At 34.7% G+C, this 21,986-nt stretch overlaps 2 protein-coding genes across 2 annotated transcripts; one reads left to right on the top strand and one right to left on the bottom strand.

Moving 5' to 3' along the window:
• Positions 1-305: 305 nt before the first annotated feature.
• cant1b (calcium activated nucleotidase 1b) lies at positions 306-11,741 on the top strand. The gene is given in 6 exon segments (XM_058791544.1): positions 306-753; positions 4,408-4,646; positions 6,272-6,665; positions 7,554-7,709; positions 7,712-7,756; positions 9,777-11,741. Coding segments are annotated over 6 exon segments (1,242 nt in total). The 5' UTR covers positions 306-716; the 3' UTR covers positions 10,148-11,741.
• A 139-nt stretch (positions 11,742-11,880) lies between these two features.
• Positions 11,881-21,971, bottom strand: ogal (O-GlcNAcase like). The gene is made up of 16 exons (XM_058791543.1): positions 21,769-21,971; positions 20,943-20,994; positions 20,763-20,860; positions 19,943-20,073; positions 19,694-19,865; positions 18,873-18,971; positions 18,400-18,672; positions 18,224-18,322; positions 16,774-17,015; positions 15,350-15,524; positions 15,167-15,252; positions 14,113-14,205; positions 12,904-12,974; positions 12,714-12,834; positions 12,154-12,277; positions 11,881-12,027 (listed from the first exon to the last, which is right to left on the bottom strand). Exons 1-16 carry the CDS (start codon positions 21,809-21,811, stop codon positions 11,891-11,893), a joined length of 2,016 nt encoding a protein of 671 aa, XP_058647526.1. The 5' UTR covers positions 21,812-21,971; the 3' UTR covers positions 11,881-11,890.
• Between the last annotated feature and the right edge of the window lie 15 nt (positions 21,972-21,986).

Raw genomic sequence — 21,986 nt, 5'->3', positions numbered from 1 at the left:
ATATTCTGTAAAGTGTTAATTATATGAAATGTTTATATATATATATATAATACATTTATTATATCATAAACATAATTAATTATATATCATTCTAATTATACTGGATTAATTAAATAAATTATAACTTCACTAATATAGTACATTTGTTTGTTCATAAGAAATATTAACGGCTACTGATTTGATTCTAAGTATAATATGGCTAAAGTATTACCAGAATATTATAGTTGTAATAGTATGTTTCTGAACTCTGTCCGCTGCGCTCATCTGAATGGATCAGACAGAAAGAGATCTGCATGTTCAGTCTCGTTTGCAATCATTTACCAAACAAATCAGCTTTTCTTCGAGAGAAACTGGGCCGTAGATTTACACACAAAAACAGTCGGTATAATTCCTCATTAGTGTTTAATCTGCGGGTCGGTCCTGAGAGCAAATAAACCCTTAATGTCTGGTTTCACATTTCTGAGGGTATTACGACTTTAGAGAAGAAATGCGTTGTTTTGAAGTGTTTAATGTAGTTTATATCCGTAACCTCTGGCACAGAAGCTCAGCAGGTCTGAGTCTGAAGGTTAGTGAGTGTGCAGTAGGTTAGGGGTCAGTATTTGCCTCGTCATTGCGGTGCGGCTCACTGATCTCAGAAGATGATGACAGATGAGCGCTGGGAGAAACTGATAATAAAACACAGCAGAGAGAGAGAGACGGGCACTCGCACTGAATGAATGAGACAAACAGCACACATGAGGGCCAGAAAGAAAGGTATTCATCCTTTATTCCTTACTATTCACAATTACTACATTGAGAAGGATGAGTTTAGTTGAGCTTTGGTTGAATTCTGTCTGTTGTAAAACTGATCCAAGCTTCTAATGTGACTTCATTCTTATTTTTTAGGAAGTTAAACTACATAGTGAAATAATCGACTAAGTATTTTTTATTTTATTTTAATGTGTTCCAGAAGTTTTTGACTCTAGTAGTAAAAAAACAGTTTTGTGTGTTTACTTTACAATTTCATTACTTTTTGTTGTTATTGTTTTTTTAGCGACTTATGATTGGCATAAGAGTTAGAGAGAAACATTTTGCTAAAAACTGAATATGAATTGTATCTGTTTTGCTTTTTACTAATTTAAATGGTTATTTTATTAATTGTGAATTTTATTTATTACGAATGATTTTGACTCATTTAGTGTCTGTTTGTGCTGGGCTGAACTTGATGAACCGTGTTAATTGTTGTTTAATTGCTTATTTTGTCGGACTGGTTAGTTCACAGGTGATCTCTCACCTTTCACAGGTAAAGTCATGGTTGCCGTGTCAACGATTACATACAGTACAGGTGTGCCGTGATTGTTCGAAGCTTCACGTGTGTCTAGTGACCTTCAGATATTTTCCGGAGAGATTAAAAATGATCCAAGATTCTAATTTGATTAATTGTCATTTTGTAGGAAACTAGATTATTTAATGAAATAATGGATTGAGTAATTTTTTTATTATATTTTTAATCGTAGTCCAAAAAGTTTGACACTAGCAGTGAAAATACTTTGGTTTTGCATATTTTTAATTAATTACGTTTTTCATTTTTACAAATTATGATTGGCATATCCATTTAATATGCATTTTATCCATTTTGAAAGCTTATTTTATGATGATTTTGGCTCATATTTTTTTAGGCTCATACATTCAAGTGTTTCTAGTGTCTTTCAGACGTGTTTTTATGTTAAGAATGATCCAGTATTTTCTATTTTCTCCACATTTTTTTTTATTAAATCATAAGAGAGAAAAAATATAATTTTACATATATGTAATTAATTGTATTTTTTTTACGTTTTTTACATTTTAATATTACATATAGGCTATGTATATTAAGATAGTAATAAATTACTAAATAAATGAATAAAATAAATAATAATTGTACTAATACGGTATTAGTATGTGATCTGGTATAATGTAATGTAGAAAGTTACTAAAGTGTTTCTATGTTAAGAATGACCCAAACTTCTAATGTGGATTAATTCTAATTTTTTAGGACACTTAATTATTTAATGCAATTTAATTTAATTGGATGAATACTGATTCATTTTTCATACAATGTGGTCCAAAAGATCTAACACTACTAGTGAAAGTTGTTTGTTGTATTCCTCATTTGTAAGTCGCTTTGGCTAAAAGTAAACGTTAAAGGTCAGCTGTGTGTTTTATGAGTTTGTTGCTGAGATTTGTGTGATTAGGAGCTCTGGGCCGCAGTGGCGTGTAATTTCTTAATGAAGCGTGTAGTAATGACTCAGGTAGGTTGATAAACAGACGCGTTTAGCACTGAACTCTCTCGGGATGGGATGTTTGCTGCATCTGTTGTTTCGTATTGTGCACGTCTGGGAGATGCTGTACGTTTTGCTGCATGGGGAAAATGCAAAAAGGTTTGGTCGTGCACCTGATTTTCATTATTGCATAGATGTGCATGCATTGTTTGGGCGTTTACTTGATATGCATTGAATCAAAAAGTTGAGTCAGTAGTTTGCTGATGTGTTTTGTGTTTCATGTTTTGAGTTTCATGATGCTCGGTTTGGTATGATCAGCATTGCCGTTCCTTAAGGATCTGGTTTGGGAATCCTGCGTCTGGACATTTGATATTCACACAGACCAATATAAACTCAGTGTGTGAATGCAGAAGTCGGTGTTTGTTGACTGTTATATGTGTTTAAGGCAAGACACTGTTACTTGGGTAAAGCTGTTAAATAATCAATATCACCATACTTCCCCAGTTGATTAATCACAGTAAGGTAAACGCTTTACAATAACAGCGCATGAATAATCATCTACTCATACCTAAATTAAATACTTTAATGAGCTAATGATGAGTATTAGTACATGATTATTGTAAAGTGTTACTGGTAAAATGTGAACTAATCAATATCACCATCCTGACCAAGTTGATTAATTAGAGTACATTAAGGCAATTGCTTTGTATTACAAGTTTTCTGAAATGTTATGTTTAAATATGCACTAGTTTTCATTCATTTCCAGAACATATATCTGAACATTGGAAAAAGCCAGATTCAAAATTCATTTTTGACTTGGTTGACATATTAGAGTTAAAGGTTTTTACTGAGGGGATTTTGGATTTCTGTTTTTATAACTCCATAAATCATAAAATATTATCAACAGATAGAAAAAAAATCATTTTCACCATGTTTTTAGGAATAAAATGTTGTATAAATCATTGTGAATGAAATATGAACAAACCCCTCAGTAAAAACCTTCAGAATATAGAGAGGAATAAAACTGTAAGTTTTGGTGAATGTAAGTGCTGCTGAAGTGGAGAAACAAACTGATTTTGAGAAAATGACTAAATAAATGTACTATAATTCAAATCTAAGGCAAAAACATTGCACAATTTTAAGTCCGTTTTAAGATTTTGATCTACTTTGCTTCCGTAACATGTCTACTTTCAGACTAGTGAAAAGAAAACACATTTAAGTGTTAATTTTATTGCACTTTTTCTATTTACGTCTGTAGATTTCAATTCTAATACATATCTTTAAAAGTTTTTTCTCCACTTCAGCAGCACTTACATACACCAAATTTTACAGTTTTATTCTTGTCTATATTCTGAAGGTTTTTACTGAGGGGTTTGTTCATATATTATTCACACTGATTTATACAACATTTTATTACTAAAAAAATGGCGAAAATGTATTAGTTTTCTGTCTGTTGATGATATTTTATGATTTTTGCAGTGTAAAAACCTTTGAAACTTATTTGTGACCCTGCAGCACAGAAGCAGTCATAAGCAGCACAGGTATATCTGCAGCAATAGCCAACAATACATTGCATGGGTCAAAATTATACATTTCTCTTTTATGCCAAAAATCATTAGGATATTAAGTAAAGATCATGTTCCATGAAGATATTTTGTAAATGTCCTACCGTAAATATATCAAAACTTCATTTTTGATTAGTAATATGCATTGCTAAGAACTTCATTTGAACAACTTTAAAGGTGATTTTCTCAATATTTAGATTTTTTTGCACCCTCAGATTCCAGATTTTCAAATAGTTGTATCTCAGACAAATATTGTCCAACAAACCATACATCAATGGAAAGATTATTTGTTCAACTTTTATGTATAATTCTATATGGTTTTGTGGTCCAGGGTCACATATGTCAACAAAGTCAAACAAAAATTTTGAACCTGGCTTCATTCAATATTCAGATTTATTTTCTGAGTATGTATGCAAATTAAAACATAAAAAATAACATTTCAGAAAACCTGTAATACCAAATAATTGTCTTAATGTACTTATTCACATGTGGTGTCTTGCTTTAAATATGCACCTGCATTTGCACTTATATCTCCAAGAGGTGTTTTATTCACTTGTATTCATTCATCATCTTCTTGATTCTTCTCTTCTTCATGTCAACAGAGAGCCGTGACCCGATGCACTCCATGCGGGTTTCCGTTCATGGTGTCTCCATGTTCTCCTCCATCACCAGCTCCATCTCCGACCCGCGTTTCCGCTTCCGATGGCGAGCCATCACGGTGACGACCCTCCTGGCCTTGGCCGTCCTCGTGTACCTGCACCAAACCTCATCCAGCTCCACCGAGAGCAGAGCTAGCGGTCAGCGCTCGTGGCGATCCAGCCGAGACGTGTCAGGCGCAGAGGTAGACAGTAACAAAGTACATTTACTTGAGTATTGTACTTAAGTACACTTTGTCAGTATCTGTACTTTACTTATTATTATTTCTTCTGGAAACTTGTGACTTTAACCTCTCTACGTTTGAAAGACAAACAGCGTCCTTTTCAGTGTTGGGTAATCTACTGTAATCTAATTACTTTTTTAAATAAGCAGTAATTAGGAGTATTTTGAGGCAAAAGTCATAGTTAATAGTTAGTTTATAGTGAGAATTGGACCCTAATTTAAAGTGTGACCAGAATAATTTACTTGAAAGAATTAAAAGAACCATTTCATGTCTATCCTTGTATCATTAACCTGTCAAAATTGATTTGGGTTTAGAAAGTAATTAGTAATAAGTAATTAAATACTTTTTGGAGAGAGTCATTTGTACAGTAATCTACTAACACTGTTGAAGATGTAATTAGTAACTAGTAATTAATTACTTTTTTTAGAGTAACTTACTCAGCACTGGTCCTTTTCACTCCACTACACTTCTATCAAGGTCCTCGAAGTAGAAAGTCGTTACTATGTAGCAGCTTTGAAAGTCAGGGTGATTTATTTATTTTTTTATTTTTTTGTCGTCGTCTTTAAAACGTGACCTTTTTTTTTTTTTCCCAGACAGTCTATCAGTAATTTCTCTTGTAGGGCTACGTGACTAAATCCAGAAGAACTGTGTCTCAAGACGCTTCAAGAAAGCTCCTGAGAAACTCTGCTCGAGTGCAGCGAGGACAAAAACTGCTTTACACACAAAGGATGCTCACAACAAATGTTGATTTCATTTAGTTAGTAGAAGTTAATTGATCAAGAAAATCTATTCATGACATTATTTTTGACAGCATCCTCATTTTACAGCATTTTTACACAAGTGAAAAACAGATCTGTAGCTTTGCAGGAGGTTTCTTGAAGCGTCTTGAGACACGGTTCTTCTGGATTTAGTCTCAGTTTGTTCAGTTTCTTCACGTCACTCCAGACAGACTGATGATGATCAGATCTCTGTGTGGAGCACAAGAATATCACTGGATTATTACAATTTATGGCAAAATGAATGTAAACTGATATTTCCTCCTGACACACTCCAGCAAAAGATAGAAATAACTGACTTAAAACCAGTTTTAGCTGCTGAAGATACTAGTGCTCTTATCATTTTGGCCACCACTGTACTTCTGTACTGTAAAAATCAGTCTTTACAACTTTCACTTGTAATACAAAACCATATTGATGTATGGTTTGTTGGACAATATTTGTCTGAGATACAACTATTTGTAAATCTGGAATCTGAGGGTGCAAAAAAATCTAAATATTGAGAAAATCACCTTTAAAGTTGTTCAAATGAAGTTCTTAGCAATGCATATTACTAATCAAAAATTAAGTTTTGATATATTTACGGTAGGACATTTACAAAATATCTTCATGGAACATGATCTTAATATCCTAATGATTTTTGGGCATAAAAGAAAAATGTATAATTTTGACCCATACAATGTATTGTTGGCTATTGCTACAAATATAGCTGCTGCTTATGACTGCTTCTGTGCTGCAGGGTCACTTATTTGACCAGCAGTATCTGTCGTTTCACTCTATAATGGAATTGTGTACTTTGTCCACGTCTAGGCTGCATCGGTGGACTCGCATTATAACGACACGTACCCGCTCAGTCCACCGGAACACACGGCCGGCGGGATCCGTTACCGGATCGGAGTCATAGCAGACCTGGACACGAACTCACGCAGCCAGAAGGACAACACGTGGTTCAGCTTTCTGAAACGAGGCCATCTGCTGGTGTCCGACAGCGGGGACAGCGTGTCCGTGGAGTGGGATCCGGAGACGGTGGTTCTGGAGAGTCATCTGTCGGAGAAGGGCCGCGGCATGGAGCTGTCCGAGCTGGTGGCGTTTAACGGGCATCTGTACAGCGTGGACGACCGAACGGGTGTGGTGTACCGGATAGAGGCCAACAGAGCCGTGCCCTGGGTCATCCTGACGGACGGAGACGGCAGCGTGTCTAAAGGTAGATACTAGGGATCAGAGGCGGACAGTAATTTGGGCCACATTTGCCTGCAGTGTGAACGTAGCCTGTAAGTACATTTACTTGAGTACTGTACCTAAGTACACTCTTTAAGTATCTTGATTATTATTTTTTCTAGAAACGTATGACTTTACCTTCACTACATTTGAAAGACAAATAGCGTCCTTTTCACTCCACTACACTTCTATAAAGGTTCTCGAAGTAGAAAGTCGTTACTGTGTAGCAGCTTTGAAAGTCAGCGGGTGATTTATTTATTTTTCTTCTCTAAAACATGACTCTTTTTATTTTTTTTTCAGACAGTCTATCAGTAATCTCTAATGTAGGAATAGGTGATTTCCCAGCATTTTTTGAACACTGACCAGTTGCAAATGTGATATTTATTTACAACAATTCAATAATAAGAATTTAGTATTTTGATATATTAGAGACACACAATATTGTCTGATTTTGTAAATAGAAATATTACCTATAAAGCCACAGAAGAACTGTTGTGCGTCTGCCAACAAAACACAATAGGTGTTTGTTTTAAACTGTAATGATATTTTAAAATTTTTACTGTATCATATAAATGCAGCCTTGGTGTGCAGAAGAGATTTCTTTATTTCAAAAACATTACAAAATCTTTTGACTGGTGGTGTACATATATTATTATACATACTTATGTAATTCTGTATCATTAGAAGTCACATCGAATCAGAATGGACTCGCGATACTAAGTATGAAAATCAAGTGCATGAACTCTTCAGTATGTTTCATCACATGTTGAACTTGATTTGGTGTCTGTAAGGAATGTATGAGCTAGACTTAATTTTATGATGCTGTACTGTTTTAGTGTGTAGTGCAAGTGTGACCTCTGACCCTCGTCTGCAGGTTTTAAGGCGGAGTGGTTGGCGGTGAAAGACGAGCGTCTGTATGTCGGTGGTCTCGGTAAGGAGTGGACGACGGTCACCGGCGAGTTCGTCAATAACGACCCCCAGTGGGTGAAGGTGATTGGTTTCCATGGTGACGTGGAGCACGAGAACTGGGTGCCCGGTATAACGCGCTCAAGAAAGCAGCAGATATCAAACCGCCAGGTGAGTCACACACACACACACACACACACACACACACCTGCTCATGATCACATGACCTCAGTGCTGTCCATGCCGAGATAGTTTTCTGAGAAGCTCCATGTAATCTTGCTACTGAAAGCTCCAAAACGTCCAGAAACGACTGCATCCAGTGAGTCCATGCTAGAGAGTGTTTCCAGCGCAAGGCGCAGCCGTAAGTCCACAGAACAACATCTTCTGAGTTAGAGAAAGTGCAAAGGGAATCATCAGTTAGAAGCAAAAGCCTCAGGCAACAAGCCACCTCCAAAATGTCCTTCAAAGTCGTAGAAACCTGTCTCCAAAATTTGTTGACTTCAGGGCAGTCCCAAAACATGTGCATATATGTACCTATGGATCCATTAAAACAAAAGCTACGAGATATAGGGAGATGGAAATCTTCATTAGATGACGCTTCCTGGGAGTGAGATACATCCTATGAGTCATCTTTCATTAATCAACTGATGATTAGGATTTTTAGAGACATGTTTGAGATTTGCCCATATTGAATCCTAACATATGTTATTACTGTCTTTTTAAATGTTATTATCTTATTTGTCATCATATATATAGTATATACTGCCTAATATATTATATACTATCTTATATATATATATATATTTTATATCTAACCAGAAGTGCAAATATATCATCATCATATAGCATATACTATCATATGTGTCCCTGCAGCACAGAAGCAGTCATAAGCAGCACAGCTATATCTGTAGCAATAGCCAACAATACATTGTATGGGTCAAAATTATACATTTCTCTTTTATGCCAAAAATCATTAGGATATTAAGATCATGTTCCATGAAGATATTTTGTAAATGTCCTACCGTAAATATATAAAAACTTAATATTTGATTAGTAATATGCATTGCTAAGAACTTAATTTGAACAACTTTAAAGGTGATTTTCTCAATATTTAGATGTTTTTGCTCCCTCAGATTCCAGATTTACAAATAGTTGTATCTCAGACAAATATTGTCCAACAAACCATACATCAATGGAAAGATTATTTATTCAGCTTCCAGATGTTGTATAAATCTCAATTTCGAAAAATTGACACTTATGACTGGTTTTATGGTCACATTTATCATCTTACATATTATGTACGTACTATCTTGTATATTATATACTATCTTATATATATATATATATATATATATATTATCTATTATGCACTCTTATATATCATCATATATAGTATATAAAAAGTGTTCCTATTTTTATATATATATATATATATATATGTGTTTTTATATATATAGTATGTTTTCTTAAATACTATCTCATCATCTTATATATATGCTATCTTATATCATATACTGTATAATATATACAATCTATTTTAGATATTGAGTTTCCTATATATATATATATATATATATATATATATATATATATATATATATATATATATATATATATATATATATATATATAAAATCACATATAGTATATACTATTTTGGATACTATCTAAAATATTATATATTTTTATATCATGTTTTCTTATATATTATCTTAATATACAGCCAAACCAAAACATTTTCAGACACGGATATAATTTTTGATATTTTTTTACTAGCGGGTGCAGGACACTATAGTTAATTTATGTTAGTGAGGATAGCAAATATATACACATATATTATATGTAAATATAATATAATATATTATACCCAAAAATTATGCATACAGCAGACTACCAGTAAAATTTGGGACTAAAAATTATTCAGACACTTTGACCTGATCGTGTTTTGTTACATACCTTTCTATCAAAGTTATCTGACATTATCAAGATGAATTTGAATTAGTTTTTGTCATATTTTATTACCATTGTATAAAAACTATAGCGAATAAACTGTGATAATGTGAGAAACGTTGAAGGTCTTTGAATACATTTTGGTTTGATTGTATGTTTTCTTATATATTATCTTGTAGTATCATCTTATATATCATATACTAGCTTGAATGCATTATCTTGTGTGTTTGTCCTGTCTCAGGTTATCTGATCCACGAGTCGGCGGTGTGGAGCGAGCGTCTGCAGCGCTGGTTCTTCCTCCCGCGCCGCGCTAGCTCCGAGCGCTACGAGGAAACGGCGGACGAGCGCCGCGGATCAAACCTGATCCTGAGCTGCTCGCCGGACTTCAGTCAGATCTCAGCGTCACGCATCGGACCGCTCAAACCCACGCTCGGCTTCTCCTCCTTCAGATTCATCCCCGACACAGACGACCAGATCATACTGGCGCTCAAATCAGAGGAGGACGCGGGACAAATCGCCACGTACATCACCGCCTTCACGCTGGACGGACGAATCCTGCTGCCCGACACCAAGATCGCAGACGTCAAATATGAAGGGCTGGAGTTCATATAGACACACGGCTTCATATGACTTCAGTGAAGTAAAACACAAGAAAACTGCAGGCATCCGTTACCCATAATGCAATGAAGCGGCAGCCAGTATATTTTCAGACTCATGTTCATGTGCTCTATGCAGACGGAGGTCCTCAGTGAGGGACGAGACACTACAGACGCTCAGGGGACTGAAGCAACGGGAAACAGATGCAATAATAGAGGAAACCTCTAACAAAAACAGAACAGGGTTTCTGCGGGTTTGAAAACATCCTGAGTCATGTTTTTACAAATTAAGGCCTTAAAATGTCTCGGTAACAATTTACAATAAGGTTCATTTGTTAACAACATTAGTAAACATGAACTAAGAATGAACAAAACATCTACAGCATTTATTCATCTTAGTTAATGTTAATTTCAGCATTTACTAATGTATTATTAAAATCACAAATTGTGTTTAACATTAGTTAATGCAACATGAATAAACAATGAGCAGATGTATTTATTAACTAACATGAACAAAGATTAATAAATAGTGTAATAAATGCATTGTTCATTGTTTGTTCATGTTAGTTAATACATTAACTAATGTTAATAAATGACACCTTATTGTAAAGTGTTACCAATGTCACAAATCTTATATTCATAAAGTCATATATTCATATAAATATCTAATATGAAATTTGTGTTTTTGAACTCAGTCAGATTTTTAATGTTTTTAAATGGAGGCTGCTCATCAAAGCTGTATTTATTTGATCAAAAATACAGAAATAAACTGTGATGTTGTGAAATATTATGTCAGGATTCTTTGATGAATAAAAAGTACAGCATTTATTTAAAATCACTTTTTATCCATTTAACACATCCTTGCTGAATAAAAGTATTTATTACTTTCAAAAAAAGAGAGAAAAAGTACAAAAACTTTTTGTAATGTGTATTGTAACACAAGATTTCTATTTTGAATAAATGCTGTTCTTTTAAATTTTTTATTCATAAAAGAACCCTGAAAAAAAGTATCATAGGTTCCAAAAAATATGAAGCAGCACAACGGTTTCCAGCTTTGATAATTAATCAGCATATTAGAATGATTTCTGAAGATCATGTGACGCTGAAGACTGCAGTAATGATGCTGAAAATACAGCTGCGCATCACAGAAATAAATTACAGTTTAACACATATTCACATAGAAAACGGTTATTTTACATTGTAATATTATTTCACTATTTTTAATCAATTAAATACAGCTTATTAAAAATCTTACTGATCCCAAACTTTTGAATGGTAGTGTACATATTGTGTTGCTTACATTTTTTTTTGGTCTTAAAAAGTCTTAAATTTACATTCATCAAGCCTTCAGAAACCCTGCGTAATAAATAAATGTGTGCGTTGAGAAGTGCACTAATGAAAATAACTCCAAAAATTGTCTTACACAATTATTTGCCTTTATTCAAAACTACAACACCTCGAAGCTTATTTTATTTATGTTATTTTTGCTGATTTTAGTGTTTTTTTTAAGTGTACAAACTACACTGGAGACATTTAATTAATATTCCTTTTGATTTATGGAATTAAAAGACATTTAAAATGAATTTGCAAATAAAGTTTTATTAATTTCAGACATTTAGATTTTTTTTTAAGGTGTGCCTTCTTGCAGAGTTAATTTATGTTTGAGGTTTTATACAGATTTGACAAAAAAAAAAAAAAAATGTAAGAGTTAAATCACAGAATGAATTATACGAGATAAATTAAGAGTCAGATTATTGTGTCAGAGTTTAGTTCCCATGATGACCAGGTTTGTCGGAAGCCCATCGACTTTCAGAACCTGAAACACGTCCAGCGTCTTCAAGAAGTCGAACATTCGTCTGTCGTTGGATCTGAACTCGCTGAAAACTCCTTTAGACCCTGTGAACACATGCGTTTACACTTAAACAGACCGCTTACGAGCATCAGCGGTGAGACTGGTGACTAATGTAACGCTGCTGATGTCAGCGCAGCGCTCTGATTGGTGGAGAGTGTTGTTAAACTCACCGCTGTCTCTCAGCGCAGACAGCATCTGTTCAATCAGCCGCTTGGCTGTGCTGTGGTCAGGAACTCTGGAGTGGATCTGGATGGCCATGACTGATGGGAAATCCTGCAGCATGGTCTCTGGATACTGGAGGGAAGACAACGGGCCAGATTTACTAACAGCTTCTTGAGGCGTTAAACTAGTACTGTCAGGATTCGGCGTGGACACAGTTATTTTTTTTGCGCCTGACCTTATTGAATATGCATTTTTAGGAGCTTCCCTTTCAGATGCACAGGTATATCTGTAGCAATAGCTGACAATACATTGTATGGGTCAAAATTATCCATTTTTCTTTTATACCAAAAAAAGTAAAGATCATGTTCCGTGAAGATATTTAGTAAATTTCCTACCGTAAATATATCAAAACTTAATTTTTGATTTGAAAATCAAAGTTGTCAGTTGTCACCGAAAGGTGAGGGGTTTGTATCTATGAATGCTAATTTGCCCTGTTTAGTAAATCTGGCCCAAAGACGTTGAAGTTCGAGATGTTAGTGAAGTGTTAACACTCAGGTGGTTGGTGTACCTGAGCTTTAGTCATGGCCGTCTTGGCGTCGCTGAGGGCGAAAGCGTAGCCGCAAACTCCAGACGCGTCGTCTAGGATCAGACTGCAGCTCTGCGACGGCGTCACATGACCCTCCACCAGCCTGACGGAGAAACCGCTTTCATTAAGTGTTCGGAGACTAACCTAACCAAACTAACTAGTGTATCCTCACCGGTCGCCCACCAGCTCCACCTTCTGCTGCGTCTCAGTCTGCATCTCCTTAAAGATCCTCTGCACCTCCGGCTGCGAGTCACAAGAAAATATATCTCCAGTTTTATAGTTGCCTTAATGTTTGATTTTTTTTAATATATATATATATATATATATTTTTTTTAACATTGTAAAGTAGCTCCTTGCTGATTTTTATTCAAATGTGACATGTGAATATATTTCAGTCCAAGAAAATACATGGAGGGAAAAATATATTTTTAAATGCCTTTTCAAAAGTATACACAAAATGGCCAAAACATATATTGGTAGAAAATATATTAAAGTAAATATGTTTTCAAACATATTTTAGAAAATGTATGTTTTAGCCATTTTTTTGTATATTTTGAAATATATTTAAAAACTTTTTTTTTTTTTTGCCATATGTGTACTAATGTGCCATAATGTCTCTTCTGCTCACGAAGGCTGCATTTTTTAAATCAAAATTCACTAAAAATTGTGAAATATTATTACAATTTAATAGCTGTTTTCTATGCAAATATATGTAAAAATGTAATTTATTTCTCGTTAACATTTCTGATTATTATCAATGTTGAAAACAGATGAATATTTTTGTAGAAACCGTGATGCATTTTATTTTTCAGGATTCACAGATGAATAGAAAGTCTTTTGCAATATTATAAATGTCTTTACTGTCACTTTTGACTAATTTAATGAGTCCTTGATGAGTATTCACCTCAAGCTTTTGAATTATAATATATCTCGGTTTTCCAAGGCAGCACAGCTGTTTTCAACATTGATAATAATCAGAAATGTTTGTTGAGCAGCAAATCAGTATATTAGAATGATTTCTGAAGATCATGTGACACTGAAGACTGCAGTAATGATGCTGAAATACAGCTGCATCACAGAAATAAATTACAGTTTAACACATATTCACATAGAAAACAGCTGTTTTACATTAGAATAATATTTCACAATTTTTACAGTATTTCTGATCAAATAAATGCAGCCTCGTTGAGCAGAAGAGACTCTTTCAGAAACGTTAAAATGATTAACTATTCCAAACTTCTGACTGCTAGTGTAAGTTTGGAAACCAAAACTGTTTGGTTACCACCATTCTTCACAATACAGAAGTCCCACAGGTTTGGAAAGACATGCAGGTGAGCAAGCAGTGGTTTTGATGAGGACTGTCTCTTTAAGAGCGTGTCACCTGGTCTTTAGGAGTGCAGGGTCGTATGGTGTAGACGCGTGTGGCCGGAGCGCAGCGGAACAGATCGCGGATCCCATGAGACGGCAGCATCCGCTAAACATCAACACAAACACGTCACGAGCAGAAGAAGCCTGGTAACACCATACAGCTAAATATGTGTTGAACAGGGAAGTGCAAAGACATATATTTTTTTCAATTGAAAATATATTTGCGTTCAGCCTTCATATACCAAAAAAATATTTCAAAATGTATTTCAGGGGAAATTTTACAGTAGCCTTATTGTTTCATTTTTTTTATTTATGTGACCCTGGACCACAAAACCAGTCATAAGGGTCAGTTTTTATGAAATTGAGATTTATACATCATCTGAAAGCTGAATAAATAATCTTTCCATTGATGTATGGTTTGTTGGACAATATTTGTCTGAGATACAACTATTTGTAAATCTGGAATCTGAGGGTGCAAAAAATCTAAATATTGAGAAAATCACCTTTAAAGTTGTTCAAATGAATATGATGCATATTACTAATCAAAAATTTAGTTTTTATATATTTATGGTAGGAAATTTACTAAATATCTTCATGGAACATGATCTTAATATCCTAATGATTTTTGGGCATAAATGAAAAATGTATAATTTTGACCCATACAATGTATTGTTGGCTATTGCTACAGATATAGCTGCTGCTTATGACTGCTTTTGTGCTGCAGGGACACATATGTTGTAACATTGTACATTTTTTATAACATTGTAAAGTAGATCCTTGCTGATTTTTATTCAAACGTGACATATGTGAATGCATTTTCTTGGATTGTAATATATGGAGGGCAAAATACATTTTTAAATCCCTTTTAAAAAGCACTTTAAAATATTTTTTAGAACATATTTTCAGAAATATACACAAAATGGCCAAAAACATATAGGTAGGAAATATATTTAAGTACATATGTTTCGAAACACATTTTAATAAATATATATTTTAGCCTTTATTTTTTTGCATATTTTGAAAACGCGTCAGGAGCAGAAGGCTGGTCGGAGGTCAGAGGTCAGTACCTGGAATTCTCCGGACAGTCCTCCTCTGAAGCCCCAGGGCTCGGGGTCATCGGTCAGAGCGAGAGCGGGGTGAGGCGTCTGACCTCCTGCAACACAAACACACGAGGCGCTTATTATTATTATTATGATTATTATTCTTCGGGACGAGCGGCTCTGGCGTTCTGCGGGCGTCTGGTCTCTCACCCAGAGTTTTGACGTAGGCTTTGGCCATGGTGACGCCGCTCTTGATGTCACAGATGTAGTTGTAAAGGTCGTACAGGATGATCCGGTTGGGAACGTTGGACAGTCTGTTGAACATCTGCACCACGGCGCCGCACATGTCGTCAAACTTCTCCGCTCTCCGCCGCCAGTCTTTACCCTGCAGCCGTCCAAACACACACTCAGCGCTTTTATCCAAAACAACTTCGTTCATGCATTCAGAATCAGAATCAGATTTATTGCCAAGAATGTGTCTTGGTGAAGCTTTCAGTGCAATAATCTAGTTGTCTAATAAACCTGACATTGTATTATTACAAATTGCTTTTAATCCTCTATTTTGAGTTGATTGGATAAAAATGTCTGCTAAATATGGAAGCCTGTTTCCGCCACTGAATAAAAAGTTTAAAAGGTAATTGCGACTTTTTATCTCGCAATTCTGACTTTTTTTCCTCGCAATTGAGTTTATATCACGCAATTCTGCGAAAATAAGTCGGAATTGCAAGAAAAAAAAATCTGAATTGCGAGTTTTTATCTCAAACAATTCTGTGAAAAAAAAGTCTGAATTGTAAGATAAAAAGTCGCAAAAACCCTTTTTTTAAATTCAGTGCAGAAACGGGCTAAATGCATAAATTTAAATGTAAAAAAATAAATAATAATAATAATAAAATAAAAGTAATATAAAAACCATTGTCAAAAAGTGAAAAAATATATATGCATACAAGAAAATTATAATAACTAAAAACAATTAAATAAGCAAATATATTAATTTATATTATTTTATATACCTAAAAGACTACCTACACACCTGTGTGTGTGTGTGTGTGTGTGTGTGTGTGTTTTCATTACTTTAAAATATATTTTAACAATTTATATTTTAAATAAAACTACTTAAAACTAAATAAAAAATAATAATATATATATATATATATATATATATATAAAATTTTTATTTATTTTTTCTGTCTTTTATATAAGATAAATATAATAATAAAATAATGTATAAGTTAAGTCGTGGTGACCCATACTCAAAATTGGTGCTCTGTGTTTAACCCATCCAAGTGCACGCACACACACACACACACACACACACACACACACACAGTGAACACACACACAGCCACACACACACACAGTGAACACACACACACACACACACACAGCAGTGGGCAGCCTTACTCCAGCACCCGGGGAGCAATTAGGGGTTCGGTGCCTTGCTCAAGGGCACCTTAGTCATGGTACCGAAGGCGGAGAGAGTGCTGTTCATTCACAATCCCCACCTTCAATTCCTGCCGGCGCGAGAATCGAACCAGCAACCTTCAGGTTACCAGCCCGACTCCCTAACCATTAGGCCACGACTTCCCCTATAAAATAAGTCATTTTAAAAACATTTTTTGTGTTTGTGTGGAGACCTGCTCTGGATCGTCTCCGGTGTGGCTGTGTCTGCGCAGCCAGTGCAGCTCCTGCAGCATGAGGACGGCCGTGGCTCCGTGTTCATACGGCAGATAGAAGAGCTCCGACAGCAGCGTCAGATCCTCCAGCGTCAGCGGCTCGGCCGTGTACAGCGGGTTGTCTTTGGGTCCGGGAACGTAACCGTCCGTCTGCATCGGCTCCTCGTCAGACGCCTCACGCTTAGAGCGGCCGCCGCGAGCACCTGAGAGCACAGGTACGACAAAACCAGGCATATTACAGACTGACAGGAATTAAGAGAATAAGGTCTTTTGGACCATTACGATTGTTTTGGAATCGAATGACCACAAACCAGTCATAAGGGTCAATTTTTGACCCTGAATAAATAATCTCTCCATTGATGTATGGTTTGTTGGACAATATTTGGCTGAGATGCAACTATTTGAAAATCTGGAATCTGAGGGTGCAAAAAAATCTAAATATTGAGAAAATCATCTTTAAAGTTGTTCAAATGAAGTTCTTAGCAATGCATATTACTAATCAAAAATGAAGTTTTGATATATTTACGGTAGGAGATTTACTAAATATCTTCATGGAACATGATCTTAATATCCTAATGATTTTTGGCATAAAAGAAAAATGTATAATTTTGACCCATACAATGTATTGTTGGCTATTGCTACAAATATAGCTGTGCTGCTTATGACTGCTTCTGTGCTGCAGGGACACTTATGACTAATATCATAATTCAGCACAAAAAGTGTTTTTTGATTCTCATTTTTCTCTACAGGGTTATTATCTATTATCTAAAACCATAAAAAAAATACATTTATTTTCATTACTTTAAATAAAATTTAAAATTCTAATTTGAGTTTTATTTGAAGTACTAAAATAACTAAAACTAAATAAAATAATTAAATATATTGACATTTAAAAGATTTATAAATAAATCATAGTATAAGAATTAGAGAAAATGTTCAAAAATATTAAATATAAAATGTTTAAATAATTAGTTTGCATTATAAGAAGAAGAATTTCTGGGTAAATGTGTGTAGATTGCATGGAAATAAATCAGAAAACAGTCCTAAAAATAGGGTTCATCTAAGAAAAACTTTTTTTCTTTTAAATTTGTGGTCAAATATGAGCTGGATGTGGCTTTGTGAGATTCATTAAATATTAAATACAGTGTTTCCTTTTAGTATTACTGATGTATTAATATAGTTTTTGTTCATATTTAGATTTTTATATATATATATATATATATTTTATATTGTCTGTTTTCATCTTAATTTTTAAGTTAAATTTTTTATTTTGTTTTTGTCATTTCTATTAGTGTTTCTTTTTTTTATATATATAGGGTTTTATACAAACTATATGAAAATGTTGCGTTGGCAACTATCTGAAATAAGTAAATAAATAAATAATAATAATAATAATAAGTTGTTTATTTACCGTCAGGTTGATCTGCTCTGCCGAACTCAACCAGCCAATCAGTGAGCGCCAGCCGCAAAGCATCATGGGGGTTGTAGTCCGAGCCCTGATCGTCTCCATCTGTGGAGCGATGACATCATGTCACAGACAGATGGACATCAATAAATGATGAAAACGATAGACTTCGGTATATTTACCCATAGAAACGTCTTTCTGTCTGAAGCTGCACCACGTGGCCAGCGTGTGAATGGCCACGAAATTGGGCTCAAATTCACAGTTGGGGTTTGTGAGGACGCCTCTGAGTTTGGGGATGAGCTCGGTGGGCCGGTTCTTGAAGGGTCCCATGAAGACTCTCTGTGGGTCGTAGTCGTTAGCGTGGATGTTGTCCCAGATGACCGGCGGACGCCGCAGAACAGCGGACACCTCCTCTATAGACGCCACACTGATGTCCTGGGACACCACCTTCGGCCCTGCCAGGACAAAAGCACATCATACACCTCAATAAAGTGCCTTTTGCCATTTTTACTTGTATGCATTCATGCATTTAGTTCAGATTTCTCATTGCACTAGCATGGGTTTGATTCGCAGGGAATGCATGAACAGATTGAATGTAGACTCTGAATGCAATGCAAGTCACTTCAGCCAAATGCATTGATATTCGTGATGTTACCTGTCCAGAGAATGTCAATCCCAGCATTGAGTTTCTCACCGACCGTGTTCAAATACGCAGACCGCGGCACGCTGGGAGTGCAGAACGCAGCGCAGTAATCTGCAGAAACCAGAGAAATGCACAGAAATAATCAAGCGCTTGGCTGAGTTTTAGTTCTTTATTTTGTTGTGCATTGAAGAAACTATCAAAACTGAGAATGATGGTCCTGCTGGAGGAAAATATGGGAAATTCTGTTTTGTTTTTGTTTTTTAAATAGAGGAATTGTGTTATTTTAGTATCATTTATGTACTATTATAGTTTTGCTAATATTTTGCATGCTATCAAATAGAAATTAAGAACAAATATTTAAAAAAATGTAATAATAATAATAATTATTATTATTATTTGCATTATAGTAATGAGAATTGGTGGTTAAATGTGCTTAATCTGCATTAAAATAAAATCATAAAGGTCCTAAAATAGGCATAATATAGGCAGAAACAAAAAGAAGTTAACATGCAGCAAATGTGTAGAAATAATGAAATGAGAGTTTTGGTTCTTTATTTTGTTGTGCAAAACTGAGAATTATGGTCCTGCTGGAGGAAAATGTTAAATAGTGATATATATTTATTTATTAAATAAATAAATACATAAAATCACATTATGGTAATGAAACTGTGTGAGTAAATGTGCTTAGTTTGCAAAATTAAAATAAAACCTTGAGGGTCCTAAAAATAGGCTTCATCTTAGCAAAAATGAAAGATGTTGATATCTAATGAAATGAGAGTTTATTACGAGTTTTGTCTGTTTATTTTGTTGTGCGTTGAGGAGCCAGTGTTTACCGGTGGGGCAGAAGAGGAAGGTGTGTGGCTCCTCCAGGTGCAGAAACACCTCGTTAGTGACAGACACCTGAGCTTCAGCGAACGAGCTAAACATCTCTTTATCAGCCGGACACATTTCCGTCTCGATGTCGTCAAACAGCAGCGCAAACGACCGGCAGCCAAACCCGCTCACCTGCATGCAGTTCAGGATAAATGATTAAATACCAATAATAAGTGATGTGAGGCGTGATTGTTTTCCAGCGGTCGCACCTGGCTGAGTTTCCTCTTGAGTGCCGTCACCTCTTTAGGGTTTGAGAAGGTGATGTCCAGCCCCGGGGAGATGGCATAGACGAACTCCACGTTACGCTCCTTAGCAGCGGAGATCAGCGTCATCAGCTGGTCTGTAAGACACAATCAAGCAGTTCATCTTCAGAAATTACTGTCCTAAATCAATTAATTAGAAATAAAATACATTATTCATTAAAATACAATGTTTAAACCTTTTAAATCTTTGTAGTCAGGCACAGAGTGCAAGCATAAGAGTCTAACATAATTCTGTATTTTTAACTAAGCTGGTTGTTTTATGATGTCTATTTCTTTTTTTTGCACTTTATTAAGTAGAGTTGCACAAACTTTTTAACACGAAGGGCTAAAAACAAAAAAATCAAACTTGATTGCAAAAGTAAATTTTGCATTAAATCCAATTATATTATATTAAAATGCATTATTTAAAAAATAAAAATAAATTAAGCCATTAAAGAAAAAAATTATATAATTGTTTTTAAACTTTTACATTATTTTTAATAAAATAATTTTTTTAACATTTCAGTATAAAAATGTTAAAACAAAAATATTAATTATTAATGAAGATATGCTTAAATAGCATGTTTATTTCCCCTCCTCTTGCGTTATGGCGGACCAAAACGAGTGTGTTGTTTCACACTTAATAGAAATATATGTGTGTGTGTGTATATATACAGTATATATATAACTGAATGCAGTGTAAGTCGTTCTGGATAATAGTGCTTGCTAAATGCATGAATGTAAACGTTCAGTGTGCAGCTTCACATATTTAACCGGTCACGGTCACCTGCTTCCTCCAGTGAATACAGATCCCTCCAGTACATCCGGTGTTTGTAATCGTCTTTTGGGGCATATAGATATGTGTTCAAGCCCCATTTCTGCTCCCTATGAAGATAACACACAGAGAAGAAGTGAGATAAACGAGCTGATAAGAGCTGATGGCATGTGATAAGAGCGGTTCATTCACCTCCTGAAGAGCTCCTTCCTCTGGCTCATAGTCCACGGCCTCCCATAAAACCCTGCAGCACACAAAGGTCACTTCATACAGCCATGCTTCAATACAACCTTCAGAAATTCCATTTCAACGCAATTCTGTCACAACAATACAATTTTGTGTATTTACTGTAATGCATAATATGCAATACTCTATAAGTTGTATATCTTGTTTATTATATATTCCTTTCATATGTCCTGCATTTACAATAATATAAGTCGTACACTCTGTGCATTTTTATTAGTATGATAATATCACTAAAATACCATTAAAACTATATACAAATTGTGGTTGCGATTTAAAATGTGATTAAACAATCAGATACGCTGCCCTTGTTTTTAGGCCTGCACAATTTGGCTACATTTTTGCCATATTATTATTATTATTATTAATATTGCAATAAAATAATAATGATTATAATTTACTACTACTATGAAATAAAAACAAAATAAAAAAAATACTATTGTAATATCTTACTACAAAGTAAAACAATTATTATTATATTACTGCTAAAAAAAAAAAAAAATTACTTAATGAGAACAAAAAAAAATACTATTGTAATATTTTACGGCGAAATATAAAAAAAACTACTACTACTAAATAAAACGAAAATTACTAAATAAACACAAAATAAAAATATTACTATTGTAACATTTTACTTCAAAATAAAACAAAACAGAGTATCACATTATAAGCGTATTAACCTTAACATTACCAATTTTTTTTTTATCGATATATTTTACGTATGTTCATGTTATATTACATTATTTTATGTTATATCATGTTTTTGGCGACTCACCCTCGACTACTCCACTGAGGAACATCTTGCATTTCTTGGACATGATTCCTGGTGTTGCAGCAGATCTGAAGATCAGTCGGTTGTGTCTCGAAGAGTTCTGTGGATCTGCTGACACGGAATCAGCTGTTTCGATTAATGTTTATGTTTATATTCTCTCTACTTCCTTGTTGTACTCGTGGTCACCCCGTCGCGCATGCGCGCTTCCGCAGCTGTCAAAT

Source organism: Onychostoma macrolepis, chromosome 11 (assembly GCF_012432095.1).
Source record: "Onychostoma macrolepis isolate SWU-2019 chromosome 11, ASM1243209v1, whole genome shotgun sequence".
Taxonomy (NCBI): domain Eukaryota; kingdom Metazoa; phylum Chordata; class Actinopteri; order Cypriniformes; family Cyprinidae; genus Onychostoma; species Onychostoma macrolepis.
This window is presented reverse-complemented; position numbering and strand designations above follow the sequence as displayed.

Bases quoted from the DNA above. Each gene is read 5' to 3' on its own strand.
- ogal (XM_058791543.1), bottom strand. From the start codon at position 21,811: ATGTCCAAGAAATGCAAGATGTTCCTCAGTGGAGTAGTCGAGG. The intron at 20,074-20,762 runs GTGACCGTGACC...TGTGTCTTACAG, and splicing joins GTATTCACTGGAGGAAGCAG to ACCAGCTGATGACGCTGATC. The intron at 18,323-18,399 runs GTAAATATACCG...ATCGCTCCACAG, and splicing joins ACAGAAAGACGTTTCTATGG to ATGGAGACGATCAGGGCTCG.